Source organism: Cyprinus carpio, chromosome B21, assembly GCF_018340385.1.
Source record: "Cyprinus carpio isolate SPL01 chromosome B21, ASM1834038v1, whole genome shotgun sequence".
In the NCBI taxonomy this organism is placed as follows: Eukaryota; Metazoa; Chordata; class Actinopteri; order Cypriniformes; family Cyprinidae; genus Cyprinus; species Cyprinus carpio.
Genome location: NC_056617.1, coordinates 16251495 through 16271793, shown reverse-complemented (window position 1 = coordinate 16271793; position 20299 = coordinate 16251495). Strand labels below are relative to the sequence as shown.

Below are 20299 nucleotides of genomic sequence, written 5' to 3'. Positions count from 1 at the left end.
CAATCCATCAACCAATTGCCCATGCAAATTTGATACAAGCCAGGCAAAGACAGGTCTGTTGATTACACAAGCACACTTGCCGCTCTCAAGGTCCTCAGGCAAGATTCTTTAATAGTTAGTGTACTTAATTCTGCATAAGCACACATTCAGTATCCTAGTTATTCTTTTACTGAATGTTTCAGGTGATTTTATGTGGCAGATATTTTTACCTGTTTTGCCACTATTGGTTTCAAAACGTTTGAAAAGTTCCTGTATTTACACTTTACATGATTAAATGTTAAGTGATGTTGAATGATTGTTACAGCTGTTAAAGCAATAGTTATATTAGAGTTAAATAATATATTTTTTTGTGTGTTTTATTTATTTTGTTTTATTTTCTTCTGTGGAATCCAAGAGGAGATATTTCGAATAATTTTCATGCATTTCTTTTCAAAGTATTCCCTCTTGTGTTGCATAGAAAACAATAGTATACATGTTTGAAACAACATGAGGGTGAGTAAGAGACTGCTGTAGGGTTAATTGTTCCTTTAAAATGTGTTTTATATCATGTGAAGATATGAGACGGAAGATATGAGTTCATGAGACGGAAGTTGAATTTAATTGGCCCCACCTAAAAACACTATGAATAGGAATTTGAATAGGAATGACAGAAATATTGAATTGAGCAGTATATTGAACTATCTATCTATCTATCTATCTATCTATCTATCTATCTATCTGTCAAAGTTTGTCTTGACGTGTTTTTATAAACTTTTTTTGTATAAAAAATATCATACATAAAACTTTGTGCAATAATCTTCTCATTTTAACTTATCTAAATTTGTCTCCTATAATATTTATACTGGAACGGCATCCTGAATGTTTTTTTTTTTTGTTTTGTTTTTTACCACAGTTTAATTTCTATTTAAATTCATGAATAAGAATAAAAATACAAATCATAAGGTGCACCTCTATGGTTTCCGGGCCCCCTGATCATTATATTGACTCAGGGCCCCCTGTGACCACGTAAAAATTGCTCTTGGAATCATCCTAACCTTCCCCCTATTTCGGCGCCCCTGCAAATCATACACATATACCCACACAAGTAATACCTTCTTCTGCATATATGGGTTCACATTATGCAGATCATTCCATAGAATGTTCTGGAATGTCAAAAGTGATTGATGGGCACAGAATACTTAATGTTCTGAACTGTGAGGTGTTGAGTCCTGACAACTAACATTTTGTGGCAAATTATTATAATTAGAGTCTATAGAGTCTGTCACCAAGATCCTTCACTTCGTCACTTTGTATGCCCATATCATTCAACATTCATATAAAAAAATAATAATAAGCCTTTTGTTTTTAAGAAACAGCAGGGTTTTGTTTTTAAACTCTGTGTGACTTTAAATGGATTTTATATAAAAGTAAGCATTGCTATCCTTTTTGGCATTACATAATGTACATTATATAATGTACGCATTACACAATGCATGGCAGGTTTTTGGCATACTGCACTGAGCTCAGTGAATCTTTGCATCATGTAACTTTCGTGATGCAGCAACCCCATTTAAAACCAGAAACAGGTGTTTCCACCTTGTCTGACCTCTCTCACAAATACAGTTCCTTCCGAATTGGCCCTAAACAGTGACACCTGCACAGTTCACACATCTTTTTTACACACACCCTCTCTCCCCACATTTAGACACATCATATAAAAACATACACACTCTAAAATTTTTCTCCCCCATAAAATACTCATAAAAAAAAACAAAAACAGCTTTCAGGTGAAGCGGGATTTACAGATTTTCAATTGTAAGTTAGTCTGCTTTAATATAATCACTATACATGGGCATGTTACAATATGCACAAAAGCCTTATGTAATGTCTGTGTGGGAGCTATGGAATTATGTTATTATGACTTAGAGAGCCAGACAATGTAGTAATAAAATATATTTATTTATGCAAGCTGAAAATATGTTGTTTATAGTCAATTCAGTTTTAAAATTATGTTTAATTATGAATAATGCAAAATAAATAATGCAGATTTTAAACCTAAATTAGGTGTACTTGCAACTTGTCAACTGCAACGAAATAGTTAATTCATTAAGTGAACGTGATGTCTGAGGCAAATATTTTTTTTCTGTAAAAATAAATAAATAAATACATGAGCAAGTTTAGGTTGTTTGCTGGTTTCCAAGCCTGTAAGCTGGTCTATAGCTGAACGATAAAGTGATGTACAAAACCAGCCAATAAACCAGACTTGAGAGCCCTGTTAAAGCCATTTAATAGCATAAAAAAATATACAGGGTTCTCGTCACAAAAAGAAAAAAGTTCGTTTCCATAGTGAGCACAGAAATAGTTTACAATACGAAAGCCTTAGTATAGATTTCCTGATGGGTATACAGAAAAGCAACGCCTCAATGTTATACACCTCTCAGGTGAGCCACGCCTACCTGCTCTTTGATTGGAGAAGGCGCTCTTTCCTTCGCTTTGAATGGCTAACGCAGCTGTCACTCAAGTACTACGTTTTCACAGCGTGATACTTTACAACAGGTAAGACTACCTGAGTGACACGGGGAGGGTATTTGGATACACCGCTCGTCTGGATGTAACGACAAGGACGTTTACAATAATCACGTATATGTGTATTCGTAAATAAAAATAAGATTCAAATATAATATCCGATATTTGCATATAGAAATGGCAAGTGTAGGACTGGCCGTTGGAGCTCCGAATACAGAAGAAAGGGCTGTTTTCACGCAGCTTAAACCCGTGCGGATGTGTAGCGCGGATGGGCCGGAGGACTCTTCTGTGTTTGAGCACGTCAAACCCGCGGTGAGACTAGCAACAAACTCTGTCGAAATGGCTCAGGTATGACATGAGCTCTGTGGTGTCTGACTTAAACTGGAAAACAAAAATATTTAAATGTCAAAACCTCACAAAAATATATTAGAACAGATGCACTTTTAAGAGAAAGCACTTGCTCAGTAACAAAAAAAAAAAAAAATCATTACTTTCTGTAATGCAAGTGTCTGTTTTTTATTTGTATTTGTTAAGTATTATTTATAAAATATGTTAAATATTACAGGCGTAGCTATCAAACTACTCTCGTTGAAGTCTGCATGTTACATCTTCAAATAAGAGTCAACTAAACTGATGTTTATCTGGCATTGCGTTTACATTTATTAATTTAGCATGATAAGTATGAATAGTTGCTTATGCAATGTATTATTAGTATTAGTATTAGTATTAGTATTATGATGAACACCAAAACAATCAATCTAATCGTTTTTTTTTTTTTTTTTTTTTTTTTTTTTTTTTTTTTTTTACATTTCAGCAATTGAAAGAAATCAGAATTAGATTAACTGTGAAGTTACTAAAGTTAATGTCTTTAACGCCGTTCTTTATGCAGTAACGCAAATTTTTCTTTAAATCCGCATGTCAGTTTTGCAATAAACACTGACGTCATGTAGTTCTGTACGTAGTCTAGTTTATAGCTGACTCTAACTTGACTTTGCTGTGAATATATTATCTCAGATGGAGAGATCATTGAAACAACTTTTACATTGATACTACAACATTAACACAAGTTCAGGTTTTCAAAACATCATTATAAGAGTAAAATGTGCATACTGTAAAGTGTGCTTGAAAGCGAAGGAATCAAAGAATAGAACCATTTACTTTTATTACCTTGTTTTTTTTTTTGTGAGATACAATACACAATTGCTTAGCAACTTTAATGCACAGTTTGAAGTTATGTAGAAAATCATAGTGTCATTTAACACTGTGACAGTGTTAGTCAAAAGTTTAAGATTTAGTTTGCCCTAAAAGAAAACTCAGTTTGCTCTTTGCCTTTGGTCAGACTTCCTTTAAAGTATCACAATGTCCACAAGTATTTGCTATATATTTCTATGATGTTTGATTTTCTGTTTTAATTATCATATCTCAGTCCACAATGGTTGGGTCTGAAATGTGAATCGAATGTGCTGTGTTGGATTATATGACGTCCTAACTAGAACACCACTAGTTTATGACTGGCTAAGCCAATGACTGATGACCTCGTTGCACTTCTTCAAAAGTTCGTAAGGCCACAGGGAACATGTAGGTTGTTGGCTACACTGAAGAAATCAGCCTGGTCCTTCGCATGGTCTCTCTTCCCTTGTTTTCGGTTGGTGACGAGAAGCACATGTCTGACCTCATGACCCCCAGTACTTATTGGGAAAAGTACCTGCTATTAAAAGAGTCATAATCAAAGTCTTAATTAAACTAGATTGCTAAAATTATCCGAAACCAACAAAAGTCATGATTATTAATAAAGATTATCTTAATTACATGATTGATTTGGCACATCTAATCATAAGACATGGCTGAGTCACATCGTCTTGCAGTGTCACGCATCTCTATTGCAGTAATTTACTTTAATTTTCTGTTACAAAGCCAGCGGTCACTGCTGTGAAGAGTAGTCAAGATGGTTCCTCATGGTCCTGAAAAGCCAAAACAACTGTTATCTATTTCCCCCAAAGCCATAAAGCATCATTTTCGTCTCAAAGGTTTTGTTTTCTCTTGCTGCTGCCCTCGGCTGATTTGTGCAGTTATGGCTCCAGTAAACAGACAAGAAGCCTATCAGTCTGGTTTTATGGGGATCTGTGGACAAATCTCCATCTTTTTGAATTCCTTTTAGGCCATAAAAGACGATTATTTCAAAGGGAAAGACCTTTTGTGTTGTAATTAGGAAATTCGGCTAACAGGGTATTCGGACTGTGGAATAAGCTGCGAAATCTCACGTCGGAGAAACAGTTCGGAAGACAAATATCATGCCGTTTCCAAGGCTTCTGAGCTTCATGTGCTCCTTTACAAATAATAAGACTTTTTTAATGGATAAGATATTTGACGTTTTAACGCGTCACATTCTTAAAGGGATTTTTCAGCAAAAACTATACTGATATTCTATCATCATTTACTCACCCTCATGTCAATCTGTGAAAGATAAAAGAAGGTATATATTTTTTTTAATTATGTCTTAGTTTTTTTGTTGTTGTTGTTGTTGTTTTTTTGGTTTTCATGCAGTGAAATGTTTTAGATCCGATTGACTTTAATTTTATGGACAAAACATTCTTTAAATTTTTACACTTTAGATTTTATTGGATGACTTTATTTATTTATTTATTTATTTATTTATTTATTTATTTTTTGGCTGAAGAAATAAAGTCATACAGTTTTGGAACAATATGTGGGTGAGAGAAATGATGGCAGAATTTTCTTTTTTGGGTGAACTAACCCTTTAAAGAGTGAATGAAGTGAGCCATATTTTCAACGAACGTCGACACTGAGCGACACGGAAACCTCTGGCTTATTTATCTCAAAGATTATTTTTATGCCTAACTCGGCTCCCAGCCGTTATCGGTCCCTAAAATACATAACTTAGCCATTGTAAATGTTCTCCAATCATTAACTCAGTTCTTGGGCCAGGGTTCAGCTGCTGTTCATTCTCCTCACACAAACTCAGTGAACAGAACCGGGTCTCTAAGGCCAACGGAAGCTGTAGCCAAGGGCACTTGCCTCTTTGCCAGTACCACACAACACAAGGCCTGTTTGTGCCCAGGACTAAGGGCAGGGCTGGAGATAAATCGAAAGCTATTTTCCATTAATTACATGGTTTTAGCTTTCCAAAGCTGGCCTGATGGGGATGAAGGTGCAGTTGTTGACGTTAACGTTGTGAGAGTACAATTGTTTGTAATAAATGGCTCATCCACAGCGATATGAAAAGCTGCAAAAGTATCAGCACTCATTGTACATTCCCCGAGAGTACATGACCTCACATGTTAGGGTATGAGTTACCTGAAAGGATGAAGATATTTGTACATGAAACCACATCAGTGGGTTGTCAAGGAAATGCATTTTGACAATACATGCCTTATTGTTGACATAGCTGCCACTTCAGACAGCTGGACATTACAGTGCTTTTGAAAAAATTTATTGTCAAATATAATGACTGCAATAAGTTCAACAATAAAGGCAGCTGTGTGTTTTAAGTGGGGTCCAAATGTCTGCAACAACATCAAAGTTCTTAAAAAAATAGAACTTATATTTTTTAGTTCTTGTATAGTTCTCTCTCTATATATAACATTTAAAATCTTTTAGGAATTAAAAAATAAAGATTAGAACTATGTGCTCATGTGTATTCAAGGTGTAAATTCCAAATGTTATTAATTTTACTCAATAGTTACACCACAAGTAATTTAATTGAAACTTTTCTTGAAAATTATATATATATATATATATATATATATATATATATATATATATTTAAAAAGAATCATGAATCCAACACGAATACAAAGAGTATGTTTTTAAGAATGTAGCACATGCAGCTTGAGCACTAGTGTCCTTAAAGCAATATGACGACATACCAAAGTCATTCTAAAATCCATTCATGTATTTTTTGTATAAAATAATATGCTAAATATAAGCATTTTCACTAGAGGTCTCGTGCTTTGTTGGTTAGTTTTTTTTTTTTGGTTCAACACTGAACGTTTTGTTCAAGACAGGTATTTAGGCTGTTCAGGTTTTTGCATATGCTAACCAATTCATCATCACACATTTGACTTGCCAATTGACTGGTTTGGTAAATCTGGTCCTTCATTAACGCACAAATGCCCTCATTTTTCAGTCTCAGGAGTTCACAGCACCGTTGCACCTGAATGGCTCTCCAGGGTGCACTCGTTTTTAGAGTTCTATTTTTGTACATTGTTTGTGCCCATATCTCCCCTTGCTATCACATGTCACTGTTTTGGTTTTGCTTTGTGTTCCAATCCTTCATGGCCGCCACACCTATGAGGTTTCTGTTTACTCTGTGCTGCATTGGAGCACTACGCAGAGCTGCTCCGTTGAACTTGCCTTTGTGTGCATGGTTAAAGCAGGGAATGATCTCCCACTGCTTGTACCTGGCGCTGCATTCACAAATCAACTGTGAAAGACAATAACACAGTATATGCTGGCCTGATCTCCCTTTTCAAATACAATCTTTTAAACAGCTGTGGTGAAGCAAAAAGGGTAAAATGGCAGAGCAGACATTTCAGTTTGATGGCAGCTAATCCAATTACTAAAGCATGCACAAAACATGGACGGCATACAATCAAAAATAAAAGCATACAGTGAACTTAATTAAATCGAGAAGAAACATTTCCATTTGAATTAATCATTCAATCAATACAAATTCAATTCCATTTGAATTTCCATTTGAATTAAACATTTCCAATTGAATTAATGCATAATTTGGTTTCCAGTTTCGGTTGTGGTCTTGTTTTACAACTCAAAATTCTTTAGTTATGGCTACTAGATGCAAAGAAAATTCAAATAAATTCTGCTGCAACAAAATTTTTTAGGCATTTTGCCAAAATTGAGAGGGCCATTGGCTATTTTCTAGCATACAAGAAGTCATAAATAAATAACTTTTATTTATTAAATTGCTAAATTAATTAAACCAAATGTTTATTTTATTTTATTTAAATAATAAAAAAGTAATGTCAACTCAGTTTTATGTCAATTGTACATCTGGTTATGACTGATGAAAATTATTCAAACAAATACATTTTCAATTAATAACTTCCATTTTACAAATTGAATTTGATTGCACACAATGACATTAAATTTGGATAAAATAATCAATTGAATTAGCAGGAGCAATGCACACTAGTGTTATTTCATAATAATCATCTTCTGTTTGTTTCAGACACGGATGGAGATGGATAAATATTTGCCCCAAATCACCCCACTGGTTTCCCCAAACATTACGGATAAGAAGTTCCGTCGGGAAAGCGCCTCAGTGGTGGATGAGTATTTTGCAGATGAGAAGCCAGCCCCTTACAGTCTCAACATCAACGTTATCCTACCCAATACCACACACCTTCGCACGGGCCTTTATCGTCCAAACAAACCTCAGGTGCATCAAATCAAAATTGAGCCAGGGGTGGATGAACCCTGTAGCATTCAGACTCTCCCCGAATTCACCTCTGTCTTCAGCGTGCCCCAGACGGTCAACAGCCTCTTTATCAAACCTGACATAAACGTCACAGACGAGCTCCACATCGGCCCTCAGCAGCCGGCGGTCTACCAGATGCCCGTCAGCAGTAGCGACCTTACCACAATGACCTTCTCCCAGAGTCAATCGATGAATGGAATCGGTGCATCTGGCAGGACCATGCTCAACCTGAACACAGTGGCCTTGACGACGCAATCTGGCGAATTTGTCATGCCCGAGCCATTCTACACTTCACCCCAGCCGCACAGTTTGCCTCCGTCGCCCCCCAACTCCCAGCCTGGCAGTCCCGAGAACCAGGCAGAGCTCATTTCCTCTGTTCACCCTCCCCCGCCGTACCAGGCTAGAATTGGAATGAAGGTTGGTCAGATGACCCCTCACTCCATGCTAATGGCCCACGGTCAGGGCATCCTCACGGGACCCAGATACAACCGGCGGAGCAACCCTGAGCTGGAGAAGAGAAGGATTCATCATTGTGACTTCCCAGGTTAGTGTGCTATTCCACTAAGTAATTTTGGATTACATGTGCCATGCCATCCTGAAGATGGGCAGAGATTATCAGGGACGTTTGTCAACTAACATCTGGACAATTTTTCTCTGTACCAGGATGCGCCAAAGTTTACACAAAGAGCTCTCACTTGAAAGCACACCAAAGGACTCACACAGGTAAGAAATTAAATCAAGCTCTAACATTGACACCCTAAAATAAAAATTATATCATTATTTATTCACCCTAATGCCATTCCAACTCTATATGATGTGGAGAAAGGGGAAAATGAAGGACTTTTTCATACAGTTACAAAGAGACCGAGGCTTTTCAAGCTTCAAAAACAGTGCAAAAATAAAATGTAAAAGTATCCCACAAGTCTTCTGATGTTATACAATAGCTCTGTTTGAGGAACAAACAAAATGTACTGTATCATAATCTTGACATCCGTGTGTCTGATTTGAATGATTGATTCGGTTTGCAAAACCACCTTAGTAAAAAAGTAATATATTTAAAATACATTTATTTCATTATAAGTATAGTTAAAATCTATTAACATATTTACTGACATATTGCTTGAGACTTACTGATCAAATTTTTAATTCAAATTTATTTGGAGTTCTACTTTTGCACAATGTGCATTTCTTAATATTAAGCCTAAAATGTGTTTTAACGTCACTATTGATGAGGATTTTAAGATATTTGAACAATATTTTTTAATAATGTCTTTAAATTAAGTATACTTGCAATAGTTCCACTGTAGCACAATCAGATATAGTGTATCTTGAGTTGTTCCAATTTAGTAGACTGTAAGTATACCAGTTTAGTGTATAAATGTATTAATATTCTTACTTAACATGAAATAAATGTATTTCAAATACATTTCAGAATGTATTTTTCCCTAGGACAACCAAAAGTCTTAGTTTCGTGAATTAATCCAAACTTAAGCCAATTCAGCTCGCTTACTCAGTGTGTATGTTTACATGCACTAGTTTACATGTGACTCACATGTATTCTGAACAAAACTTCTGCACATGTGTGTTGTCCAGGCAGCCAGTTCAGAACCAGAGAAAGCTAGCTTGAATGTAAGCATACGCATCGTGGCACTATTTTTTTGGCACCATCTGATTAAGAAAATAGATTCCAGTGTTTACATGGATTATATTATTTATTTAATGAACAGTATATACCACTCCTTTCAATCCGGCTGAAAGTTCTTTTAGATCAAGCTCAGTGAGATTATTATAAATAATTATTTGCATCAGTTAACGGCTCTTTCAAAAGACTGTATGGGCATAAGTGATTCATAGGTCTTCTGAATAATTTTTTGCATGTAAAAGAATGATAGGTACAGTTTTCAAACTTTCTACAGTAGATAGAAAGTCATAGAGGTTTGGAATAATATAAGGTCGAGCTAACTATTCTTCTAAAGTTAGAAGCAGTTGTTACTACTTGACCAGTTGCAATGTACCATCAACACAAAAACTACAAATACTGCAACAGCTCGCACAGAGATGACAGCCCAAGGACAAGAGATGTAGAAAGACAGAGAACAGGGTGGAGGGAGAGATTAATTGACTCTCTTTTCATGCTTTTATACACATTGTGTCTGCATGCCTGTACAAGCCCTGCATGCTTTCCCGAGGGGGAAATCGTCAAGTGGTGGAGGAAAAACCTGTTCCTCCTGCTTTTACTGACTGCATTCGGGGGGGGAGGAGTGCACCGCCGGGAGAAAAGAACTTGGAAGTTTCAGTGTGTTCAGCTCGGCGTAAGATGAACCCACTGCAATCCAACCACACTTTAGAATGAAACCGAAATCTTCTCTCCCAACACAAATTGGTCTAATTTTTTTCACATGACATTAAGCTGATAAAAGCACCTTTTCTGCCTTCTTTCTTCATTCTTTTATAATCATTTCGGGGTGGTCACCGAGAATGTAGAGGGATTCCCTGTAGCCTGAGGTATAATTATTGTTGTACTCTCACTTCCTGGCACCCTAGAGGTATCTTCGTAACTCTTTAAGCTTTGTATAAAACGTATGTTCCCATGTGGTACATTGTGAAATCAAGTAGATGCAAAACATGTTAGCATGGATAAAACTAAAGAATTATACTGATTTGATTACAATAATTTTATCACAGTTAAGAGGCATTTTTAGGCATAAAACCATGGTAAAATCACTGTAAAGCTTGGCCTTGTGTGGCTTATTGCACTATGGTTAAACACACTAATATTTAATAAATAGTTAAATGTATTATAATAATTGGGCTGTCAATTCATTTAACAAATATAAAAAATACATGATTATCACAGTACATTAATTACAGTTATATGTAAATAACTGAGTAAATTAAGGTAAGTTAAAGACATTAAATAAATTTGGCAAAACTTGATTTGCCAGTTTTTAAAAATGCTTTTTGAGATTTTTAATTTTTCGATTTTTAAATAGGTTATTTTTAAAATAATGAATTCCACTAAAACATTAAAATTCCCATGCACATAAAGTAAAATCAAACTAAATTATTTGGCAAAAGAGAAGTTTAATGAAAATAGCCTGTAGGCTGTTAACGGCAATGAAGCAACTGGCATTTTAATATAGGCTATAGAGTAATATAGAATATCCAGTCAGAATTATTGGTAGCACTTTATTTTAAGGACCAGTTCTCACTATTTTCTAGTTGCTCATAAGCATGAATACGCATGCGTATTAGTACTTATAAAGCACATATTAATGCCTTATTCTGCATGACTGTATTTTAGATCCCTTAATCCAACCCCATCCCTAAATTTAACAACTACTAACTATTAATAAGCAGCAAATTAGGAGTTTGTTCAGGGAAAACTCTTTGTTAATAATGAATATGTGTTCCCTATTCTAAAGTGTTTTTGTTGCATTATTGTTATCACGTTAATCTTTTAGCACTCTTACCAGACATTCAATTGCAGAACTGCTGCGATATGTACAAAAACCAATTTAATAAAATGTTGCCAGATTAATGTTCATATGTTTCAGAAAAAACTGACATGTTTTTTTTTCTGATGAGCCTGTTGTTTCGCTCTCTGTCCATCTGAAAGGTGTGTTTATGTTGTCACAGGTCAGGTAGTCACTCCTCAGGTGGACATGGAGTTGTGTTTCAAAAGATGTTGGGGGTTGGGAATCAACCCGCCGCACTGAAAGCTGTCAAACAACAGTTTAAGAGCTCTAGAACATTCCGTGCTGACAGATGAAAGTCAGAACAGGTTGATAACACGTGTAATTTTGATGTCTTCAGGAATGATATGTTCTTTTCTTGATTAAAAGTATGTCAGGATGTACAAGATGTGCTCTAACAAAGCAATTAAATACAAGCCTGCAAAACTTGTTAGCTTTGTAATTTAAGGAGTAATGTAAGCAGCTAGCTTGGATTATGCCTCAAAAAAAAACTTTTAAACATGCATTATAGGAATGTTACAGAATATATTCTAGAAGCCCAACCCTGCATTCACTACCTAAATCACTACCTAAACAGCTTTCACAATGCTTGTGATAATTTTTTATTTATTTGATTTATTTTTCGACTAATTACTTCAAGGGCACTTGGTGCGTTTATGAAAGTCCTGTATTATCTTAGTAATGGAACTTGTTGCCCACCTTCCTCAAACAGAAGCCGCTGATAAAAACCTTACAATTGCCGTTTTATGGGTATCCACGCAAGGTTGTGGTGATTATTAGCGATTGTCATTATTGATTAGTATTCCTTGTGGTTTTAAGTGAATACAGGTTAATAGTGATTGTTGTTCTTAGTATTCTTATGATGGTGAAATAGATGATTAGCAATATTCAACTTCCACATTTTTGTCTTTATAATGGTTGTGTGAGCAGTAAAATACTTTAGCGATAACAGATTAACCGTTGCCCAACCTCCTGCTAACCAAATAATATCTCTGTCTGAAGTGTTTGAAGGGGCGCATTAACTTGTTCATGACTCTGAGCTATTGAAAGCCTTTGCCAGACATTGGTTCATCTCCTTTTGAATTCTGGTTTCACGTATAGAAAAGGGGGAGGTATGAGCACTAAGCTAAAAGCATCAGTTTTCAGCACAATTTAGAGAGCTAGTCAAAGAGCAAAAGTTGTGCTCTCTTCAGTTATTTCTGAGAGCTGTGTAGTTTCACTGTGCTGAAATTAGTAGGTTGAACTGAAACATTGTGTTTCAAAACAACAATTATTGTTTGATGTTATGTGGTTAAACACCTCTTATGGAAAACTGGTGTTTATTGGACTATAATCAGAGTCCTAAGTGACAAATGAAAGTTAAAAATGTCTTTGTCGAGTAAATAAAATGTCAGTGATTGGTAGCTTTATAAACTTTGATAACTTTTTTTTGTATAGGAATTGATACTTTTATTCAGGATGATCAAAAGTGACAGTGCAGACATATAAAATGTATTTCTTTTTTATTATTAAAGAATCTTGAAAAAAAAATTGTCTTGTTGTTTTGGCAAAAATATTAAGCAGCTTGACATCTTAACATTGATAACAAGAATAAATATTTCTTGAACACCAAATCTGAATGATTTATGATGAATTATGTGACGCTGACAACTAGTAATGGCTGCTGAAAATGTAGCTTTGCATCACAGGAATAAATTATATTTACAAATAAATAAATTATGTTGTGTATTACTGTGTATGGATTTTTTAAGAAACTAGTGGGCGGTAAGAAATATTTATGGATAGTAAAAAAAAAAAAAGTCCCTTCTCATAATAAGTCAGGACATTCACAACAACATACCTGTACTAAATAAAGATTTATTTCAGGCATTGAACACAAACCTTACCTATTGTACATGAAAATCGACCGAACAAAAGCTCCTGCTTACATCTGTCAGTCAAACTTTAGTTGTCATGAAATAACATGTTACCAAAAGAAAGGCTAGGATTTTAGTTTGACATTTGCTAATGGAACGCATTAAAGATTTGAATTATAAATTGGAAATATATTAGAAATCCTCTCTCACTTTGTTTCCCTTTCCCCTTCATTTGTCTCTCTATGATGCACAAACATACAGATACAGTGGTAGTTTAGGGTCACATGTGTTGAATGAATGCTATCTGTTCACTCTGAACGTGGCTTTTCAGGATTCAGTGCTGTGGCAAACCTCACAATGTCAGATCTTATCAGCGTGTGTTAAGCACCATGGAAATGACTTCCGTGTTTACACATGGGAGTTGTATTACTCTCTAAACCACAAGCACATACATGTCTAATTCCTCTATAACTGCCATTTAAAAATGTCACGATACACATTGTAACATGTTCAAGCCGGACGTTGTATGAATTGCCAAATTAAAGTATAGAATCATTCTGATTTAGAATTAGAATTTAGAATTATTTCTGAAGGATCATGTGACATTGACGCTGGAGTAATGATGCTTAAAATTCAGCTTTGTCATCACAGGAATAAATTACGTTGCAACAGAAAACTGATACATAAAGATGTTTTTAAGGTAAATCAGCATAATCTTTTTGTTGTGATTTTTCTAGGTGAGAAGCCATACCGGTGCAGTTGGGAAGGATGTGATTGGCGTTTTGCCCGCTCGGACGAACTGACACGGCATTACCGCAAACACACCGGCGCAAAACCCTTCAAATGTGTCGCCTGCAGTCGCTGCTTCTCTCGTTCGGACCACCTGGCACTGCACATGAAGCGCCATCAAAACTAACCAACTTCACATCCTTACTTTTTCAACTTTTATAACAGTTTTATTGTTCTAAATATTTCACAGCCAGTTATGTACGAAGATCAAACCAATGAAAGCTCTGCCGTACCAGCACTCCAAACGTTTTTACTGTCATGAAGAGGACTGGACATCACAACAGCATCACAACACAGAGCTACAGCAGAATGTAAACTGTATACTGTACATAAGTTTTGTATGTGTGTATGTCTGTAGATTAATGTGAAAATATGTTATGAGTTTTATACTTGACTTTCATCCACTTTGTCTGACTAAATTTGAAAATGTCCCTTTGGGACCATCTTCCTAATAACTTGAAATGTAAAGTTTGATTTATTAATTCCAAGGTAATAGTTAATTGTTAATTTTAGATGACAATAACAATATTTATATGGAATTTCCCCCTCACAAAGAGCTGTTTGCATTTGGGTAAAATGTTATGATAAAAAAAAAGTAGTAAGTCTAATGTTTGCTGTTCTCACAGTTGTGTATCCATGGATACAGATCTTTATGAGAGTGTTTAAAAAAAGCACTCAGATCAGTCATATGTTTGACATTTCGGCTCTTTGAATGCCAGAGAAAAGGCTGATGAATGAGACAAATGCGCTCACAAAAGCATTTGAGCATGTGTGCCAAATTTCCAGAAAAATATTAGCTATTCACATGTATTTGACAAGAGAGTTGATTGTTTTATGCGAACCAAAATGCAGCAGTGTCATCTAAAACTTAAAATAAATGAAGAAAGTGCATCAATCCCTCACTTTTCCCAAGAACAAATTATTCATATTAGTTGTGGACATTGTAGCATTTGCCTTTTGTAATACCCTTGAGACCTGTCTTGGGCTCTATGCATCATAGTGACCGCAGTTTATAAATGCTTAAAAGTTCTCAAGTTCCCTTTATTTGTGTACATGTCCTACACTTATGAGGGGAACTCTGGTGGATCAAAAAATAATGTACATACTGTAGTTAAAGTTAAACTTCTTGTAAATACTTTACTCTGAAGATAATTGTTTTTATTATGAACAAATGGGAATTTTTTTTTTTTTTTTTTTTTTTTTTTTTTTTTGAATGTGGGTGAATTGAGTTTGTAGATCTTGCATACCAAGTGATCAGTTTAGCATTTTGTATGTACTTGTTTGAATACAGAATTTTGGAAAATAAAAGAATAATTACATTTCTTGTTGAATAGTTGTTTTTGTTTGTTTTGTTTTTTTTGTCATATGCTAACATGATTGGTCCTAGGATTGTAAATAAAGTCCTTACTGGAATGTCATTTGAATATTGCCTAACTGGTTAGGCCTTCTTATGTGATGGGAAAAGATATGTTATATGAGGAACAATGTTCTTGGAACTATATAAGAAGGTGACTTGCTTATGCATCTATGTAGGTCTATATCATATGACAACTTACCTTAAACTAAGGTTGGCTATTTAAGGATTGATTATCTTTAGTTTTCAACTGTTGTAGTTAATTATTGTTCTAACCTTGACTTAGACATAACTGCTTAGGGAATATGCCTAGGCTTTATAACGAAGTGTTTTTAAATTGTTTATAAATAGCATAAAGGCAAAACATGTTTCCAGATTTTCCAGTCGCAAAATTTTGTACTAAACACACACGCCTGTTTTGTTATTAACTTTCAAACTTATATTGTTAAACGCTGTATAGTTAAAACAGTGAGTCAGCTTGTAAAAAAAAGAAAAAAAAATATCCTACCAACAATTGCAGTTAGCGAAGGACTAAAATTGGGTGGGGCGCAACTTTTATCTGAAAATGATCCTAATTACAGTCTGACAAGATAATTTACTGAATGAAATCCAGCCTACAATAACAGACGATCACTTATGAGGGGAACACCCATTTTACTGTAGTACAGCATGTGTTCTGTGGAAATGAAAATATGTAAATCATTTAAAAACAGTGAGCGCTACTGCTGTGAAGAAAAGTAAAACTCTCTGAGAATATGTTTAAAGCCTCGCTCATTCCTGAGGTGTTAACTGTGCTTAACGAGGCAGCGCGAATCCAGTTAAAACTTGCCCTGTTTCTTACACAGCTTGCCAGAAATAAAGCTGCTCAGACAGTCTTTCACGTCTTTAAAATTAAATTAAATATATTTCTGATGGGTTAAATGTAATTTGCTCGATTTTTGTTTGCTGAAATTGTTGTAAAGAGCGATCAGTAAAGTCGCATCGCTTGTGTCTGTGTCAGTGTTAATCATTATTGCACCAGTTGAGAAGTGAGTGTCATAAAGATTATGGTTTGACCATAATTTATCCCCCCAGACACTGGGGTAATATAATTTCAGGAACAAACAAAGGGCTAGCACCACTTTATATGAACTTTAAAGTCCTGACCGAGTTACAACGTTGGACTTTGACTTCAATGGTTAGACACAATGCCGTGAAATTTTATTGACAAAATGATAAAATATTTCGCCATAATACATATTTACCTACTTGATATAAGTGGAATGATAAGACACTAAGAGGACACTGACATTATGCACGATCACACAGTGCTTTGACATAAACTATAATGTGCACCACTAGAGGGCGCAAGACGGAAGACTGTGCTGCAGCTGAACCTGAAACAGCAGGACATCATCTCACTACCGCCACGTGGTTGCACAACAGACACTGAACACCGAATTGTTTTATTTAGATCATTTATGCATTTGGACAAACAACATGAGCATGTAAACTCTATAATGAGATTAATACCAGAGTGAGTGGCATGATTTTATCAAGTAGGACATATTCCTGTAGGAATATTCTTGTCAAAAAAAGTGCCGCCAGAAATAAGGAAGTTGATACTAGAACACATCCTGCTAGGATAGTGTCCTTAATGCAATTAGCCTGTTTTTTTAAATCAGTTACAAATCAATTAGACAAAATAGACTGTACCTGAATTATAATACACAAGACATCTTGTTGCACCAAAAACATTTTATTCTATAAAAGGAGTGGGTAATCACAACTGTACAGGGGAAACTGACTTTTAACACCATTTCTCACAGTATCAAAAAGCTCGCGTTTTCCTCGCTGATCTTTACACACTTGTTCTGTACAAATACAAAAGAAATAACATTAATTACTTGTTTTGTTATAATGATAACTGCATTGCACTGAGTAATATAGTACTGGCCCATAAGTTACTGCATTCAATATAAAATACCTATGATTCTGAAAGTTTAAAAGAGAATTTAATGATAATCACACTTGCACACATACACTCACACGAAACCCAAACTCTTTCATGATTCGAGCACAAGGTCGCACACTATTTTAAACAAATCAGATACAAGTGATGAATGCAAACGTGCTCAGATAGACAAGGATGTCACAAATTTCAGTCGTGGGCACTTAAACATTGATAAGGGGCCGACTTCTAATGTTACGCCAACTTGGAATAGAATAATGTCAATTTAGGATGATATGAAGATATGTAATTTACCATCATGTCTTGTACGAATTAGGCCATGCATGTGCTACGAATGGCCATGGTTTTATGGATTTCATGTGGATTATCAGTGCTTATAGGCCACGTCTGTCAGGGCATCAATGCTTTGACATGCTCACCGACTTCACCAAAAAAAAAAAAAAAAAAAAAAAAACTATTCTCCATGCAACACTTTTGGGGTGTACAACACATAGGGGACTCATTTCAAGGGATAAAAAAAAGAACAATTACTTCTCAAAGAAACAACAAAAATAAAAAGAAAACGAGTATTTCACATTATCTAGTCAGTGTTAAAAATAGAAATCCACCCGTTACATTTATTCAAGAACTTTGTAGATTATATACAGTATGTACATTAACTCTTTAATTATTCATTGTCTGTATGTCTATGAACAGTTCAAAAAAAGAAAGGATCGCAATCAAATGCATATACTCTTCTAGAAAGATGTGCTTAGTAACGTTTTTGAGTTGAAGCGAGAGAACGATACAAAATCTTACGAATGCATTGCTCTCTGAAGGTCGTGCAGCTGCCGCAGACATGCACTTAACTCTCAAAGGCTGGAATCGAACAAGTGTTGCTTCTGAAAAAAGGCTTGATGCGCACTTAATCAGCTGCTAGCAACTGAAATTATGACCATGGCTGTGAGTGCTAGCTAGAGGGAAGAAATTTGTCAAAGAAACCCTCTCCTCAGATTTATGTGGACTGTGCGCAACATTTTCTTGACACTAATATCAAGTAACATCAACAGAATTTGGGGGGAAGGGAGGGGGTGTTGAGGGGTAGTTTTGCATATCATGCATATCGGGGCAGGAGCTGTTAAGACATGTTTTGTCACTGTGAACTAGGTGCAAATAGGGATTTTCAGGGTGCCTCAAAAAAAATAGGGGTCCTAGTATCGAACCCTGAGGAACTCCGAAAACCTGTTTACTTCAATTAAGGCTCTGATGGGCTAGAAGAAAGAATGCATCTAGACATCTCTACTATTATATCTCTGATTATGTCTTCTTTACAAATATGCAAACAAGTGTGCTTATACACAGACAAACACATGCACACACACAACACACACACACCCCAAATCAGTAAGCTCCACCTTTCCCTGCGAGTTATGCTTCTTTTTTTTTCAAACTTTTTCACAGCCTTATGAAATAATATCTTAAGGTTAGATAAAGATAAAGAACACCATTTGATGGGTATTTATTCTGTTAGATGCCATTAACGGCAATAAAAAAGAAAAGAAAATACTGTTTTTTGTGCCAAACTATTTTGGGGAAGATGCTTAGACAACACATACTAATAAAGAAAAAAGAAGTACAAAAATTCACAGTCTTGTCAGCCCCCTGCCTCTACTTCTCATTTAGTTTAGGGTAGATATCAGAAAAGGACCCCAACTGATTTGTTAAAAGAAAAAACAAGCAAATACTAAAAGAGGGCATAGTACTTCTCCAGCTGTCTTTACAATGCAGACTACACCAATTTTCATCCACACAGAAACATACAGACTCTAAAATGCATGTAGAGCGTGTGTATACAAATTTAGCACAACAAAAAGTTTGGATAAAATGTAAGAATTTAACAAGGCAGTTGTAGATGCATCTCCAACCCACCCATCTCATTAAAATGATCAAATTTATTACATAATTCTACCTTCTCCTCACCATCTTGCATAAAATCCTTTACTTTCTCATATTTTTCTGTACTTGTTTTAAAACAATCATCACAATAAGCGGTACCTTCCCCAGTCATCATTCTCTTTTATAGTTATAGCAGTGCTGCGTGCAGTTTGCCTTTCTTGTAGTCCCTTTCAAGTAACGGCTAATGATCAGGCATTGAGATGGCGGTGGAGGTCACCAGTGGACGGGTGGTTTGTGGCTTCTGGAAGCATGGCAGAAAACTGCAACCATGTTCTGACCAGTAGGGGTCCCCAATATGGTCGTGCCACCCCGTATATCTCCATATTTAACACACATGTTCACATCTGGAGACTGGGGAGGTGACGTCAACAGCATTTGGAACCCCCGGATGGGCGTGCGTGTCTCCTGAGGAGCAGGGAGGGAGGTGAGGGCTGGGGAGGGATGGGCACAAAGAGTTTCACATCATGACGTGGCGCCTTCGGTGTAGTGCCAGGTGGTCAGAGCGGGAGAAGCTGCGGTCGCAGTCGGTGCAGCGAAAGGGTTTGATGCCGGTGTGCTTGCGAAAGTGCCGCGTCAGCTCATCCGAGCGGGCAAAGCGCCAGGTACAGCCCTCCCATGTGCACTGGTATGGCTTTTCACCTGTCAATCAACATATACATTTTATATTTACTCACATTAATTTGAGCTGGATGATGTCAGCACTGTTTTCTCCAGTGGTGCTTTATAGATGAATTAAACTCATTCCATTAACAATGGAATTTACACAGTTACTGAACTTACTGGATCAACAACAGATTTCAACTCAATAATGACTGTTTACTATTATCTTTTTAGTGCTTCTTTACAGCAGAACTGAATTCTGTTTCATCACTGAATCACTATTCTCTAGTTTATCACTGTAAAGCTGCCTTGAAACTATCTGTATTGTACAGTACTAAAGCACTATATAAAGAGATTTTAATCTCAATGTGACTT

General features: G+C 35.8%; 2 protein-coding genes across 7 annotated transcripts in view; one reads left to right on the top strand and one right to left on the bottom strand.

The window, feature by feature from the left end:
* The first annotated feature begins 2538 nt into the window (after nt 1–2538).
* Nucleotides 2539–15403, top strand: LOC109045387 (Krueppel-like factor 5). 2 transcript variants are annotated; one of them, XM_042748129.1, is made up of 4 exons: nt 2539–2817; nt 7715–8507; nt 8627–8686; nt 14033–15403. In XM_042748129.1, exons 1-4 carry the CDS (start codon nt 2683–2685, stop codon nt 14209–14211), a joined length of 1167 nt encoding a protein of 388 aa, XP_042604063.1. In that variant the 5' UTR covers nt 2539–2682; the 3' UTR covers nt 14212–15403. The 2 variants fall into 2 exon arrangements, with proteins under 2 accessions (XP_042604063.1, XP_042604062.1); XM_042748128.1 differs by having other exon boundaries at nt 2540–2853.
* A 1757-nt stretch (nt 15404–17160) lies between these two features.
* LOC109045386 (Krueppel-like factor 8) overlaps nt 17161–20299 on the bottom strand; it is a 41585-nt gene continuing 38446 nt past the window's right edge. For 4 of the 5 annotated variants that reach the window (XM_042748131.1, XM_042748132.1, XM_042748130.1 and 1 more), the window contains exon 6: nt 17161–19963. In XM_042748131.1, the coding sequence (XP_042604065.1) occupies nt 19782–19963 (182 nt within the window). In that variant the 3' untranslated portion in view covers nt 17161–19781. The remainder of the gene's footprint in view (nt 19964–20299) is intronic. The other variant, XR_006157654.1, reaches the window with a different exon arrangement.

Excerpts from the sequence above, each read along its gene's own strand:
- LOC109045387 (XM_042748128.1), top strand. The coding sequence starts at position 2,683 with ATGGCAAGTGTAGGACTGGCCGTTGGAGCTCCGAATACAGAAGAAAGG. Across the intron at positions 2,854-7,714 it reads ACTCTGTCGAAATGGCTCAG|ACACGGATGGAGATGGATAA; the intron begins GTATGACATGAG and ends TGTTTGTTTCAG. Across the intron at positions 8,687-14,032 it reads ACACCAAAGGACTCACACAG|GTGAGAAGCCATACCGGTGC; the intron begins GTAAGAAATTAA and ends TGATTTTTCTAG.